Source organism: Aphis gossypii, chromosome 3 (genome assembly GCF_020184175.1).
Source record: "Aphis gossypii isolate Hap1 chromosome 3, ASM2018417v2, whole genome shotgun sequence".
Lineage (NCBI taxonomy): Eukaryota > Metazoa > Arthropoda > Insecta > Hemiptera > Aphididae > Aphis > Aphis gossypii.
In genome coordinates, this window is record NC_065532.1 from 23133449 (window position 1) to 23150822 (window position 17374).

General features: G+C 27.2%; 1 protein-coding gene across 3 annotated transcripts in view; it reads right to left on the reverse strand.

Moving 5' to 3' along the window:
- LOC114132337 (short-chain dehydrogenase/reductase family 16C member 6-like) overlaps window positions 1–15903 on the reverse strand; it is a 21333-nt gene extending 5430 nt beyond the window's left edge. Inside the window, exons 1-5 of one of the 3 annotated variants that reach the window (XM_027997771.2) lie at window positions 15569–15903; window positions 7606–7680; window positions 6760–6907; window positions 5857–6011; window positions 3565–3742 (exon numbers count right to left, since the gene is read on the reverse strand). In XM_027997771.2, coding sequence (XP_027853572.2) covers window positions 3565–3742; window positions 5857–6011; window positions 6760–6907; window positions 7606–7607 — 483 coding nt within the window. In that variant the 5' untranslated portion in view covers window positions 7608–7680; window positions 15569–15903. Of the gene's footprint in view, window positions 1–3564; window positions 3743–5856; window positions 6012–6759; window positions 6908–7605; window positions 7681–11731; window positions 11945–15518; window positions 15538–15568 lie in introns of those variants that run through there. The other 2 variants (XM_027997773.2, XM_027997772.2) reach the window with 2 other exon arrangements.
- Between the last annotated feature and the right edge of the window lie 1471 nt (window positions 15904–17374).

Here is a 17374-nt window from a genome sequence, read left to right on the forward strand (position 1 = left end):
AATACGTGACTGCAATGATCGACCATTTGTACTTATCTAGATACAACCATTATTATAGGTAGATGATTTTAAAATAATCGACTCTTTTTAATAGCAATACGAACAATAATTATTCATAGAAACATATTAATATGTATTCGACATTCGTTATGTATACAATATATATATATACCTTTATTTAAAACAGGTACAATCTATTATATTAAACGTGCAGCTTTTTCACATCATCACGATTCACAAGTGTTTTTAATATATAAAATAATGATCATTCAGTATTTATTTATTCGTTTCCGGGATGGATTTTTTTGTTCATATAATTGTGTAAAATTTTTAAAAATTATAGAACGTATGTCATATCCTGTAACGGGCTTTCAAAGTTCTTTCGTCGAGCCGGACGTTCTAACTATTATATAATATATATAATAGTATAATAGATATATAAAGGTACCTATATTGTATATAATATTCATAATACATAAATGTGTATGATAGTTAAATAATAGATACGCTGTTGTCTGTTTTTATTTTATCTTTTTATACTGTAGTCTATAATCATTAATCTGTGTCGCGTAGAGAATATTTTGACCTCTATACAGGTCTACTAAATATTATCCATTTAAAAGTGCATTATTCTACAATATACATTATACACAATACATATCAACTAGTTTTATTTGGGCATTTTTTTTTTTTACTTTTATTTAAAACGTATAGGTAGGTATATAAGATTAATATTTTCTGAATAACTAAAAAATATTCAATTTCGTCAGAGTTTGAACATTATATACCTATTTACTTATGTATAAAATAAATTACGTATGTGTGTTTTTTGATAATTTAGAATTTTTAGGTATATAAAAATAATTCTTGAAGAATCTTATATTTTATATTCAAACCTAAGCTGTTATTAAATTGAAAATTTTATATTATTTATATGTTAACCTTGAATTAAAACTGAGCATAATTAATCTTTGAACATAATTTAGTTAAACATGTACTTTTTGTTGTAAATAAAACAGTTAAGACTTAAGAGTATATAATATGCATATTGTACTGCTCTATTAATTACAGGTTATAGTAAAGCAGACACTTGTGTTTTTTATGCGATTTAAACAAACAGCTTATCAACCATAAACAAATTAAATAATTTTCTATTTATTACCGTATTCTGTTGTAAATTGTAAGGAAATCTAGACGTAGGTAAACAGGAATATTACTTTTCAGTTTCCACATTAATATAACATTATGATATTACAATTACAATTTAGAAAATAGTTTAATAATAAGTATTGACAAATCGAATATTTGAATGAAAGGGACATTGGAATTAGTCAAATTAACCACTTCAACGATAATTAGGTACTTAGCTTTATTTTTACTAATACAGCACTTATAAATTTTTGTCTGTCATACACATAATTATTTTCTTAATTTACGCATCAATTGGTTAGTAATAATTATGATGGCAGTGCAATCTAAAATAAAGTTAAATCTAAAATATATTATCGAAGTTTCATCAAATAAAACCGAGAACGAAAATAATAATAATACAAATTATTACTATTTTTTTTGTTTTCATTTGTTTATTTGTTAGTAAACGATTTTTAAATTTATAATTATTTTTATTATTTACAAAATTGGTTTATATAGTATGATAATTATTAAACTATTATATCTCACCCCAAAACAAATTCTTAATTACGTCACTGATAAACCACTCAAAAATAGCATTTAGTTCTTAGGAACTTATTTATTTGTTATTATATATCTAGTATATATTTATATAATATAATATGCAGCTTATCTAAAGTGCATATAGGCCATAGCCCATAGGCCATATTCACTATAGGCAGCGTTTCTCAACCTGGAGGTCGCATACGTAAAAGATTATAAAACGCTGATTTACAAAATGAACCTTTTTATTTGAAATTGTTTATTGAAAAGAAAAAAATTCTTAAAATAATAATACAATAAGGATATATTAAAAAAAAATTAAATAACCTGGACGCTTGGGTGGGTGGTTTTGGGGGATATATTTTTAACTCAGCAGGGCTCTGAATTACATTGGTAATGCACTAACGTGAATACCACTATAAATACAGGGTGCCTGGGTGCGGTAGTCAAACCCGACGATTTTAACAAGAACTGCTGGGTAGGGCTAAAGTGGTAGAGATTTCGGAAATGTTCTTATTGCTTTTAAATACCAGAAATTTAGTTATCATGGACCTTTGGTTGAGCGAACAGCGTGCGTTAGCGGTAAAAGCGTATTATAAAAATAATGATAAATGTGTGGCTAACTAAGGAAGGCATTTGCGTGACACAATCTTTAAAAATGAAGTTTTTAAATACGTAACATAAAATTCCACTTGTGAATAGTTTTTATTTGTTTGGCAAAAAATTAATAAAAATTGTTTTTCTATTTTTTTTTTCATTTTTTTAAATCGTCGGATTGACTGCCGCACCCTGTATTATTTGTTATAGATATGAAATAACAGCGTATAATAACCGTATACGCTAACTGCCTTATTAGTAAATAATAATTAATGTTGTTGTGTTCATATTATATAGTTCATAAAAATACTAATATAATATATTTATTATAGAATTGCCAATTATGTATATCAATAGCAAATTTTATACAAATTTAGTATAATATATATACTATTAATTATAATTAATTGCCTGTGATATGGTCTGAGTTCTAAGTTGGAATCATTGAACTTATATAATATAATATATATATAACTCAAATCTTAAATTTCAATGCATTAATTATCAAATAGGTACTCATCATATAATCATATCATTAACCAGTAATCAGTATTTATTGCTGTATTTCTAAATAGGTACACACGTAGTTTAATCTTTCGGTTAATAAATTGTTATTCCGCTATACAATTATTGATAGTATAATATTATTGTTATAACTTATAACGAAATACGTGACAATAAAATTCTATAAGAAATAGTATAAGATAACCATGTAAATAAGGAATGAGAATAATACCTACACCAAATATCATATATTATCGCTTGTATTATAATATTTTAAAAACCTCAAGTTCAATACACACCTATAACTGTGTGCCTACACCCTAATGTAAAATAATATTAAGATGTTAAAACAGGGTTTTGTGTACCTAGTAGCTAAAGGTTTTTTATCGAGATTTAAAAATGTTATTTCTTCGAATAAATGAACCTAAAAGTAATTCTCCACACATTAAAAACAGTCTTGTGTATTATGTATTTATACCGATTTATTACTTATATATTGTAAGGTGTCAAATGTATTGAATATAGTTTAAGACATCAGTTTTAATAGAAACACATATAAATTGTCTTATATATCTTTACCTATACGCTGTTTTGTATAATATTGTTTTATGAATTCAAAAATTTAAATTTAAGTACATTATTCAACAATACTAGAATATATTACCTATTAAAATATATCTAATTAAGTCAGTGAAGTGATTAATGTCCATTCAGACCTAGGACTATATTACAAGGTCCATCTTTTATTATTTTATTTTTATATGAATATATAATCTGATGTTTACTTACCCAAAAATGAGCAAATACATTAATATCGAATATTTTCCTTATTGTGGGTTCGTCGTGAGCCTCGAGAGGTTTGCATGGCATAATCCCTGCGTTATTAACCAGGATGGTAACAGTGCCAACTTCGCTCTTAACTTTTTCACCGAGTTCTCTGACTTTTTCCAATGTTGACACGTCGCATCTAAAAAATCAGTAACAAAATAACATTTACTACAATAATTATTTATACCCGAAAATTTGAAATTAATAAAAATAATTCGTTTGATAAAATATTAGTCGAAACTTTTACAGATGAAGCAAGAGGGAACCAAAAAACACTCCTAAGTGTTTTCAGAAACCGTTTTAAAATAAACTGCAGAGGCGCCATTCCAAAATATAAATACAAAACAAATTGTTGTAATATTACTGTATATAAGTCTTGATTTAATCAGGTGTTTTTCAATTATACTTTGGTATTTTCCATACATAATAAATTACTACTCTGTTGTATCTGTATAACACACAAGCTTACCCATAATATTATGAATTGTATTGTATTAATTTAGTAATTAACAATTATTGCACAGTAAATCATAAAACCAATATAATTATATATGATGACTGATGCGGCCCGTAAGTAATTTAAATATATATATATATATACTATAGACTTATGCATGTAGTTTAATTAATAAGGCTCGGATTTAAAAGCATATACTTTTTTATACATGAAATAGAAATCTAATTTTTTTATACATAAATTCGTTGCACGTCATTCTGATTCCAAACAAACCATTTTTTTTTTTGCTTTTTTTATATATAAATGCTTTTATTGCTTTTTTCAGTTAAGAATTTTAATAAAATTACTATAGTAATAATAAAAAATTGAATTATTAAGAAACGTAAAAACCCAGAAAAGCGGACTAAATTTTTAGGTATACTGCATTATTATGGTTTCAATTATCGGCTATTATCGATTTACATATAGCCTGCAGTACCTATACGGTCAGTATTCCTAAAACATCGATATCGACCATTTCAAAATTTAAGATTTAGTGTTGTAATTTAAAATTTCTTGTATGAAGTATGCACCGATCACTTAAGTGGATTTAGCGAGTTCGTCTTCTATGTTAATTTTTAAATATTCGGTCAGACAATAGACTCAGTTTCACTACTGCAAATTTTGGTAAATACATGGTAGTTAATTATTTTTTTTTAAATTTAAATTTATTTTTAATTTTTTTATTCATTTTTATAACTAGTTCGAGTAGTTCGTGTTAATTTTTGGTCATGATCTTTTTTTTTGCTTTTTTTAAAAATAAATTTACTTCTTTTTTTTTTTTTTAAACAATCGTGTGCTTTTTTAATTGCTTATTAGTTATTATGCTTTAAAATCCGAGCCCTAATAATAAATAACTATAATTAGTCATATTAATATAATAATGAATATAATATAATATAATATAATATTAATGAAATATCTATAAATTATAATTTATTTTACGTGATAATAATAAACCTATATGAAACCACAATTTAAAGTGATAAAAAAAAAACGCTTATTACATGAATGTCATGAATTTACGACAATCCATTATAGAATCAAAAGAAGTCCATAAATCATTAACTAATTACATAATAATTATCGAGTAACACAACACATTTTACTCATGACATGTTTTAATCTCACGACTTAAAATATTTCTTTATATATACTGACGTGTGACACATTGTAATATTAAATACATATTATATTGCACCACTCAACTAATATGTATATAGTATTAGTATAATATAATATTATATTTTTACGCTGTATTAACCATCGTTTTTTTTAATCTTCTTATGTTTTGTTCTTCGGTTCTAATAATATATATATTATTTATTCTAAACACGCGTTACATTTTGTTAAGATACATAATATTAAACTATTAAAGGAATTACAAATATAGGAAATACAAAATAAACTGATATGATTTTTAAAAAAAACGCTAACTGTGCTGAAGTATTTTACAAGTAATGACGTCAATATAATAAGAGTCTATAGTTCTATACCTACCACAAAAGAAATTTCATAACTAATTGAGATTATAACTATATCTAGTATTTTATATGATAATATGATAATTATTAATAATCATTTATCTAGTTACCTATTACTTATTTTTTATAATTTACCTATAATACCCCCAAAAATGCAATTTCAAACGATTACCTTTCGTCAATCGTCGTTCCAGTAAAACTGCAACTTTATTTTCAGAAATCCATACGATTTTTAAAATATTACAATCACTAAATTATTCATTGTGCACTTACGTGTAAGCGAAAGCTTTTCCTTTCCATTTGGAGTTGATTTCTTTTACGGTCTCTGCATTTGACTGCTCGTTAATGTCGACACACACCACTTTGGCAGATTCATTAGCAAACTGCATCGCCAAACATTTCCCTATTCCATGTCCTGTGCCTGTGATCTATACATACAATATAAGTAGTAAGTAGGTACATATAATGTAATTTCCTAAACAATACTTTAATGAAAATGTTTTGTGTTTAAAAAATACACATTATAGTAGGTATATTGCTGTTTTATTTTATTTAAGTAATTATTTAATACTTATATCTATTAAAATTGTATTTGCAGTTACCTGTCCTATATTAGTTGTTCAATGTTGCTCAGTACAATTATATAAGTCTACATTTTTCAAAGCTTTTATTTTAGCTTCAAATTTTTATTTGGAATTAAATTTATGATCTATCTTGTTAATTTGTTATTAATTATTATTATATTTTTAATTTTTACTTCACATTATTGCATTTTACATCTAGACAGCTAGGTACCTACTAGTAATTGTTTGTTACCAATTAGATTTGTATGTTTTGATGTATAAAATGTATTTTGTACTAGAGTTCAAGAATTAACTTTTTATAACTAACAAAATGTGGTAAGCATATAATTTATTATATACCATCAAGTATAGTCGTCATTATATAGTCAACATTATGTTATTATAATCTTTATCATTATTCTAAGTTCTAACACATTTAATGCTATAATAATAAAAAATGCCCTAAAAAAAAAATGCTTTTTACCAAGCATGAAACGAAAACAATAAAAATAACAAAAACTAATTTCAATGTTACAGCATTATTTTTGCGTTCAAATTATTATAGACGGTTTATTTTTAACCAAGTGTGGAAATTTAATCTGTATCTACTTACCAAAACGATATCGTCAGCCAACGATTTTTCCGGCATCGGTACGATCAAGTAATAAATGGACTCGCCAATGTAGTAAATGCTTTTAATCAACAGCAACAATAGTTCTGCCACGATGCTGGACCACTTCATTTTATCCATTTGATTTTGCCTGAGAGGAGAAAATGGTATGTATTTAAGAATTATCGTATAATATATAAGAGGAATAGAGGGAACTTAGCCCTTAAAAGGTAGTCTTTACGGTCGTATAAATTTTTTAAAATTTGCAAAAAAACAGTCCATAAAATCGTTTGATTATATGTTATAAAAACCAATTGTATATTATCGATAGTGAAATAGTAGGTATAACGTCAATGTCAAATAATATTCAATATTTGCCTAGAATACATTGGCGCAAATCCTTATTGAATCCTGTGGGTGCTATTAACAATTATAGTAGGTAGGTCGTAGGTACTAGGTATAATGGAATACAGTGGAAAATAATTGGGGATGCTAATTTGTATTTTGAGGGTGCTAAGCACCCTTAGCACCCCCAGGGATTTGCGCCAATGCGGCTAGAAATGATTCAAATAAACATAATATATGCATTATATTGCCCACAAAATAATAAAAAAACTAATAACAAATATATATAATATTGACTAACAATTATTTGTAATGAACACATTTTTTTTACTGTACATCGTGTGGGTTGTTAACTTCCAAGGTGGGTCAACGCGTAATATTTTTTTATGTTTACCAGGTGTGTAATTATGTACTCTCATGATTTATTTGTTTATCGTGTGGCATAATAGACAATTTACTACATAGCTTAACATGAAAACATAAGTATACAATGCAGGTACTTACATTATGAACGTTCGGTGATCTAAATTTTGGACAGTCGCGTTAAACTAAACGGCCGATGTACGAGATCTGATCAGTCTGAAATCAATGAGACGATGTCCAATATTATAACCGTCGAGCGACTTCAGTGTACATGCAAGTGAGTGACAAATAATAATAATGAATGTGCAGTGATTGTGTGTTTCCTATATGATAAGTATTATAATATATCTGAGCACCAAGCCCAACAATGTGTATGCCTAAATATCGATTATCGACTGCTAAATCAATATTCTATATAACATTTCTATAATATATATATATAAATATATTATACTCTAACCATCAAGCTTTTATCATCATTATCTATTCATAATTCATATAATACGCGATAGTTAATTTTAGGTAAACGGGTAATATAAATATAATATATTATTCTTATTTTTAGTCACACACAATAATACCCGATGCCATAATGGCAATCGAAAATACGATTTTACATTTCAACAATGCGCCAACGAAGATCTATTAATACTATGAAAAAAAAATCGTTTTATAGGAACTACAAGCGTAGATAACAGCGTTTTTTTAAATTTATTTTTTACCTCCATCCAATACCTACAATTTATTATACTTATCATTCCCTCGTGGCTCGTACTTATCTGCATTTCATTCAACAAAATATCCAGTTCACGTGACAACACACTTATACGAACATATTATTATTATTGTCTATGTATAGACAATCATGTATGTATACACATACATATGTATCATATGAGTATGATAGGTATAATAATATTATTTATGAACAACAGAGTTCTTGTATGTGCTATGTAGGTATACGCTCTTTTGTTGTCGAAAAACTTCCGGTTAACAATAGTCACGCGATCGGCGGATAAACGGTCATACGACTCGCGCTTTACGGAGTCGGATGTGCGGTTCAAAGTTCAAAAACATTCTTATGCTGTACAATAACTGTTTATATAAAGTATACATTATACTGTATACGCTGTCATATATGTATAATGTATACTTGGTGTACCTAATTTTTTACTATAATTGAAAGGCTCTGTGCAATAACCAGATAGCTCCATTTTTATCAAAAATCAGTTTTTCACGGAATATTATTCATGGAAGAAACGTCTATAGTTTGGTACCAAGATCAGAAAAATCGATTTATTATTCCCGGAGAAATTACAAAATTAATTATTTCCCGCCAATAGTGGTAAAGGGATAAAGATTTTTGTTTTGGTCGTCCTGAACAATCGATAAAAACGGAGCTGTCTGGTTATTATTGCACAGAGCCCTTCATTTGCTATGTGATCGTTAAAGTTATATAGTGGTATTATTTTACAATATTATATACGGACGTAGTCCATTCGGCTCCTATCGAAATAGGTTTTACGAACAGTTAAATTCCCAAACGGCTCCGGTCTTTTACAACACACATTCCTTCCCATTTCATAATACAGATTTAGGATTTTCAAAATAGATGTGGTTCAAAATGTGTTGGTGAACATTAGTAAGTCAATAATAAAAATTATATAAAAAATCGTATATTATTTTTAAAAAAAATGTATGTTTATACAGTGGCGGATCTTAGGGGCGATCGCCCCCCCTCCCACCCCCAATATCTATAAATATGTAAGATGTTTAGATGTATGATGTGTATAAAGTATATTAGGTGTTTCGATTATTTTTATAAATCATCACAGCTAGAGTACTATATAAAGTGTCAAAAATTAAAGAATATTATATTATATTGTGTAATGACTGGTGTCGAATTATAGCTATTTATTTTTATTACGTTCCATCATCGATCGTCGTCAATGATAAATAATTTTCGAAATTCAAGGTTTTAAACAATATTTCTACAGTACAATTATGAAAATCAATATCATTGTCTATACCTTTATAGTATATACGTATTATAGCTATATGGACTTAAAATTTGGTTGATACCGTGTCATTTATCGTGGCCAATAACTATATATTCCGATAAAAATATATCAGAATAGAAAAAAACAAAACCAAAGACTATTATATGCCCATCCCATGACACATATCTGGATCCCCTCACCAATGTGTATATAGTATATTATGTAAAAATATTTTAAAAAATAATACATTGGGTAAATTTCTTTAGTATAATCCAAACGTGTTATTTCACTTGATGAAAATTTATCAAAGGTATTTCTTATAAGCTTCTATTTTTTTAAGATTTAGGTGCTGTATTGACATAAATTCGAGCTTTAATTTAATTTTTAACCTTTTTCGACGGGAGCCTTTTGGAATGGGCCGAGTATTACAATAATATGATTATAATATGAAAGACTTAAAGGGACTAAAATATTGTAGTATATACGTATAGTAATATATTTTTTTAAGTATAATACATAATCAGTTCATTGAAATAATTTATACGGTCGTGCTAAACTACGTTATATGGACTAATAATTTATAAACCAGTATTTAGTCGATCGCGAAATTCTATATCCTCAAGTCTCATTACAGAGATCAATTAGCTTTACAAAAATTCCGGAAAAGGTTTATGAATATTATGAAAGTCAGACATTTACATACGTAATTGCATAAACGCAATACGAGTAGGTAATGAAATTCTAAAATGCACACTATGAACATGCTAATAATTACCAGTTACCAAACATATTATTATAATTTATTTGTAAGGAGTTGGATAATAGCTACCACTTGTTAATATACTATAAACGAATACAAACTTATAACCAACAAATAACAATATTGTGGAAACATTTTTGATTTAATACTATATTATAATACTTTAACTAATAACTATTACTATTTAATACTTTATTTGACAATTCACAATACACGCTTTCGAGATAAGATGTAGGTACCTATACCTTTGAATTAAAACTCGATTACTGTAAGGCCAGTCACAATATAATATACATGCAATAATTTATAGAATTTATCGTTCTAATTAGGTTCACGTTTACCCTCAAATTGTCATGTTTTAAAAACGAGTCTTAATTAATTCCCATAATTTTTAATGATAACATTGAGCTTTTACGTTTTATTAATAATTTTAAGTTATATAACTTATAGCTGACTACTTAAAGTCTAAAGAACAATCTATTCTATTATATATGTATAGGTGATTATCAATTTTCTATATTAAGGCAATTCACTAAGGAATAAGGATTAATCAGTGTTCACTTTTTTTCCGATTTCGAGTGGAACGATAAATATATTATTAATAGTCTAAAATTTTTGTTTTTAGAAAAATAAAAAATCCAAACCAAAATTGTTTTTTAATAGGTACATTGAAGTGGTACTTTATATATAGCATATTTTTTATTGATTGTTTTTATAGGTAGTTTTTTATAACCCTTATAAAGTAACTAATAAAAAAATGGCACGAACACAATAACTATTTTAGAAATAAATTTGAGTTACTTGATACTTTTGAGTTTTGAAGTACTCTTCTATAAAAAAATAATAGTAATAATAAAAGACAAAATTAAAAACATAATTGCATACTGCAGTAAATCAAATACAATATCATTAGGAAATAAAAACATCTAACCGGGTACATATATATATCAAACTCATTATATAATACAACTCATGATTAAACAGAAAAAATCAAACCATTAAATTTCTGCACAATGCTAATTATATTATACACGTAGCCTACAAATATATTATTATTGAATAAATATGGTATAAAGTTATTTTTTTGTAAGCATCTTAAATTAATCATGATTAAAATATTTAACTACCAAAAAATTTTTGGTAGTTAAATATTTTAATATAATTTGAATAATTCTCACATAAAAATAATGTTATACCATCGATAAGCTGTGTAAATTGAAATAAAAACAAATAATAATGATGGTTAAACTTAGAAACATAATATATAAATTTATTTATTCTCTCTGTTATACATTTAATCTACAAATGGCCTCTATATCATTGAATCGCTAGAGTTAATTAAGTAAATAAAATATAAATCAATGCGTAGTAGACCATCTCAACATGTTCAAGACAATGGACCAATTAAGTGGTATAATTATTAATTAGTGTTATTTTTATGCGAACATATAGATGTATAAAAATTAGTGTCTAAACGAGGTAGATTAAAGTACTTTATTATACTTACCCATTATAAAATAAAATTGCATCCAAAATTCGGAATTTTGTATCCAATTTAAAATATTTTTAAATTTAGGAATTGGATATTAATACCATTTACGTTGTTTGTACAAAAATATGTGAACTTTTTTTGATTTATAGTCGGTATTCTATATAAGTGATTCGAAAATAATCACTATAAAATCGAAAATCAAAATTCAAAACTAAACGTAGTACTACAGTGTAGATATATGGTGTACCTACAGTTACAGTAGGTACAAAAAGTAGGTACAAACTACTAAAAATAATTTTGCTATTAATTCATGACGCATATCCATCGCAAGTTTATTATTCAATTTAAGAAGGTCGTGCATAAATGATAAACCAAAATGCGATTTGCAAACAATAAATATAAATGTGTACCTATTTAAATATATGAGAACGTGAACGATGACTGTCAAGGGTCAAGTTATATTGTTTTTTACACTTTTAGCCTAAGGCTTATTTAATCTGCATTTTTTGGGTGAAGTGTTATGCTAAATAATATCCAACTATATCGTTTATATAAGTACACTAGTTTCATAAATACGAAAATACAGAGAATGCGGTTGCATTAAGACCCTAAGTCTAGGGAGCCTTTCTGAATACTGTTTTTTTTTGTCATAACAACAAATATTTGTGTTGAAATTTAAAAAATAATAATAATAAGAGAAGCAAAACTCATGGGCATTACGTAAATTATTAGCTCGTAAAGTAAAATTTAACTGTTATAACTAACGTATAAAATACACCATTAAAAATACATACATAAATCTACATTTATTTCGAAATTTTAGGAAATAATATGTATATAGTATTTACATTTTGAGTTATGTGATGTTTTTTATTTTATTTATTTATTTATTTTCCTACGGGCATTCTTATAATAAAAAAAGACTTTAATTTTTTGCTATACCTACTAACATGCCTATATTTATAATTTTATTACACCTATATTTGATATTGAAGTAACCTGTTATGTAAATAAATTGTTTCAAAAATGTTTTTAAGTTTAAGGAAAAAGCTATAGGTATAGAATTATTCTTGAATTACGAAAAAAATTTAAGTGATCTCAGAAATTGTGACATCAACTAGGTTCAGTTGTTCACAATATTGTATACTGATAAGTCTATATTTGATAAATATTAAATATATCAAATATAAACTTATCAGCGCTTTCAAATATATAATATTATACATTATATTACAGTATTATACAATACTTATACACCACTTGCTGCGCCTAGACAAGGAAAGTAAGACGAGTATCTATGTGATAAACTGATACTAACATGTGACAATAATCATAGAAAAATATTATAAGTTCTAACAACTTTCACATTTTCTATTTATTATATACAATAGGTATCTATAAATGTATTAAGTTTAAAATGTGTTCATGGATACAATTTTTAATTATAAAATATGTAATAAAATTAATATCGGGGTTCCAAAGAGCTTCAATTTCAAACGTATAAATCTAAAAACAGCTTTTACTAATATTGTACTCATTCCCGCGTTATCTTAAGTTTTAAATTCGAATGAGTAAGTAACATTTACAATATTCCAGTTGATCCTAATCACTCCCTGACTTGGTGACAAGTTATTGAAATGCTTTGGCAATTCTCATTTTATTTTTTTCCTTATTTTACGACAGTGGTAGTATTCGAATACACATCATTTCATACGATTTGAAAAAATAAGTTATACTACTCGCGCTGAGTAATTTCAATAAATGACCTGTGAAAGCAGTAGAAAAGTTACAAATCGTTATATTTTTCAGGCGCTGGTGGTTATGCGACCGTATTATCTACAGTTAGCTCAGATGCTTTAACAAAGAGATAAGACACGTGTATGTGAACATTAGAAGGTCTTAAAATGAGGATTTCCATTTCCACTGAACTATTTCAATCTATCACTTCTGGTATGTTATAGAGAAGATTTTATATGAACTGATTATCGATTGGATATTCATCTATATATTATATCGTCTACAGTGTTTTATTAATTACTATAATTATATATATTATATATACCTTACAATATATTAGGTAGGTCAAATTTCAACTGAATAATACATAACGTATTAAACACATGGACAATACTTTTACTTTCCTTTCCGGCATACAGCTGATAGTATTTTAAAGCAGTTCCCTCGTTGAGTAGGTAGTAACGTTACTACACCGGAACTTTCACTTTTTGTAGGTATACACATATTCCTACAAATCATTACTTCCTATTATTTGATAACATTTAACGTCTTAATAAAAATTTGAATTTGCCGATTTAAAAGTATTCCATAGCGGAAAATTAGGGGCTATTAATTAAACAATTACTATGGAAAATGTCATAATTTATTAGGTATTTATTTAGATTAAAATATGTTTAGAAAATAATATAGAATATCATAAAATTAAATTAAAGTGTTTCGTGGTTTTGTCCTTACATAATAAAATATTATAGCATTGTGGCCCGTGGGGATAGTATTATTACAAATTTTATATTATATTAACACGCACTTCTTTGATTTCTGGTTGAAAAAATATAACACAAAGGTAGATGGGTTTATACAACGAAACCTTATTTTCTTTTATATGCAAGCACTGGTAAAAGAAATGTTCTAAATTTTTGATAAATTATTCAAGGAAATAGAAGCAGGACTAGAATAGTGAGAACAATGGGAACAGTATAAGTCGTTATTTTGGAATTAAGATTTAAATATTTAAATATTATTTTATTAGGTAGGTATTACATAAATTATAATTAATTTGCTTTTTACACTAAAATTTTAATTCATTAGTACGTCCGAGCTTCATTATAAGAATTAGGTTTCATAAATATTTATGTTTTTAAAAAATACTATGGATTTGTTTCTATTGACTATCATATTTTAAACTTCGTAAATTCGTATATTATATTATATATATTACGTGTATACTGTATATATTCGTATGTATTTTACGTAGTTGAATAATATACACCATTTAAATTAATAATATTGAGTTATGATTTTAAATGTATTATTTTATTAAATATTCTGAATAAATAGTTTATTTTACATGCATATATATTTATACATATTTAAGATTTTTAGCGTATATTTGGTTGGTTTGTAATTACATAGATTCGTGCTAAAATGTAGTAAATTATAATATTTTATAATTATCTATACAGCCAAACCTATTAAATTGTTGAGTATGGTTGAATATATTATTCTATCTAATCATTTAAATTATTCAAAATATTATTATTTCATTTTAAAATAACTTAACTGACGGTCCACATTTAAAATCATAAAAAAATATTGATGATTGTTTGCAAATAATTGTAAAAATAGGTACGAAGTTGACGTTTTAATATTTTAGTATTAAATATTTTTATGTGTAGACAATCAAGAATCAAGATTAATGTTAATAACTTGTAAAAATTCCTAAACAACTTTACTTGCTTTTCCTACTTAACACCAATAGAGATACAAATATACAATTATATAATTAATACTTATAACTTACACGTATATACACAAAAACACTTTAAAACCAATTGATCTATAACTACTTAGTTCTTTAAAGTTGCGTACAGTTTTGGTAAAATAATCAAATTTAAAAAAAAAACACGCACGTGGTACGATAATAAATCTAGTGTAAAAGTGAAACGCGCAGCATTACCTATAGTAGTTATAATCTATAATAAGCAAATACACATCGTCTTACTCATAGCACCACGTTATAAATAATATTATGATATAATAATGTAGAGATAAACAATGTGCTTACAATGTGTACTGTACTGTAATGGTAGTAAGTAATATTAAAAGAAAACTTACGTTTTCGCGCGAACGTGCCAGAAACGCGTAATAATATATTTTAATAATATTATGTATCGACGGACGCGAGTCGACGAGCGGCGGGCGGACTGCACGAGCACGACGAGACCAGCGAACTGCGAGTCGGACGACGGTCGACGAGATCCGATCGGATACGGGCAACAACAAAAATAATAATATTACGTATTACGTAAAAGCCGAACGGCCGAACAGCTGTCGTCGCGGGGTGCCCTCGAGTGTACTGAATTTAAACCGAATATTTGCCTACCTACAAAGATATTTTTAAAAAATAAAAAAAAAAGTTATCACCACGGTGCGTGCTGCTCTGTATGACTATACTAGCGCCGCGGCAGACGCCCACTGCGGTTGCGCGGACGGTCGCGGTCGGCACTCCGACCGATTGTGTCGCCGTTTATAAACATTAAACAATTAACTGTTGCGATCGCACGATTATGAATTATCGACTTTAAGCCCAGAAGACCTCACCAAATATGCTCGTATGGAATTTTAGAAAAAAATTGCTCCTATGTCCGATATGACGTAATAAAATAATATGCAATTATTTTTTTTCTGGTCGTTTTATCCGCGAAAATCAATGAAACTTCACGAGAATAATGATGCGCGTAGTCTGCTTTATTACGCAAAGCAATCCATTGTCTCCATAAACCACAAACTACGCTGCTATCTACGAAATTTTGATAATTTAAACGCGAATCACGAAACGATGTCTATATACGCGTAGGTACGTCTGTAGTATATGATTATGGCTTATTCGCGACAGATTAGTGTGCGTAGTTATACGGTATACAAAATATATAAGACTAAACTTTAATTTACAAGTTACGAGTAATGTGAGATTTATAATATTAGGAAATGGAAAACCATTGAGATAAACAAGAAATGTGGTCGAATACAGCCATATATAGGTAATAAATGTAATAATAGCTGTAGGACGTTTCAGATTTTTTGAACAAAATATGCTTAAACATGAAAATGTCTTTAAATAATACGTCGTCATCCCTAAAATATGCATTTGTATGCACTGAAAACTATTAGTTGTTCTATACATTCTCTAGGCTAACAAATATTTGGATATATCTTACTCGCGGCGGAAATATAATATGAAAATCAGAAAATGTTTACACAAATCTGGATTTACTTTATTATCGTTATATCGAGATTAAACACGTACATTTTTGTGTTTTTACTTATTATTATCGTGACAAAAATCTACTCGGATATTCTTTACAAATCCAGCTGATTTACCCCGATAACAGAGGTTAATACTGGACAATATCGTATTTATTATGAGTTTATCGCAACATTTTCTATTACTTACTATTTTTATATATGATGTAATTAAACTCTATATTTTAATCTTAATAGGTAACATATAATATATGTATGTGTGTGTGTGTGTGTGTGTGTACACTGCACAGTGTACGTAGGTTATATAATATTATTATGGATTTTTTTTTGTCCGGTCGTGTATGTAAACATTCGAATCGTCACAACACTCACGCATTGATGAGAAAACTCGTCACGACACGGCACCTACGACAATATTATTATTTATTATCATTTATCATAGACAATAATTTATTAAATTATGGGTACATTACTGGCAAACGTAGTGTCGGATATAAACAGCCGGTGATTGCTGGGGCCCCGTCGTTTTGGAAGTTCGAATAGTAGGGCCACTAGAGGGTTCCCCCATTTAGTAATTTATTATTTATCAAAATATCATCATCTCATAAGTATAGTATAATATAGATGATTGGAATCCATTGGATTTAAATAATGTGT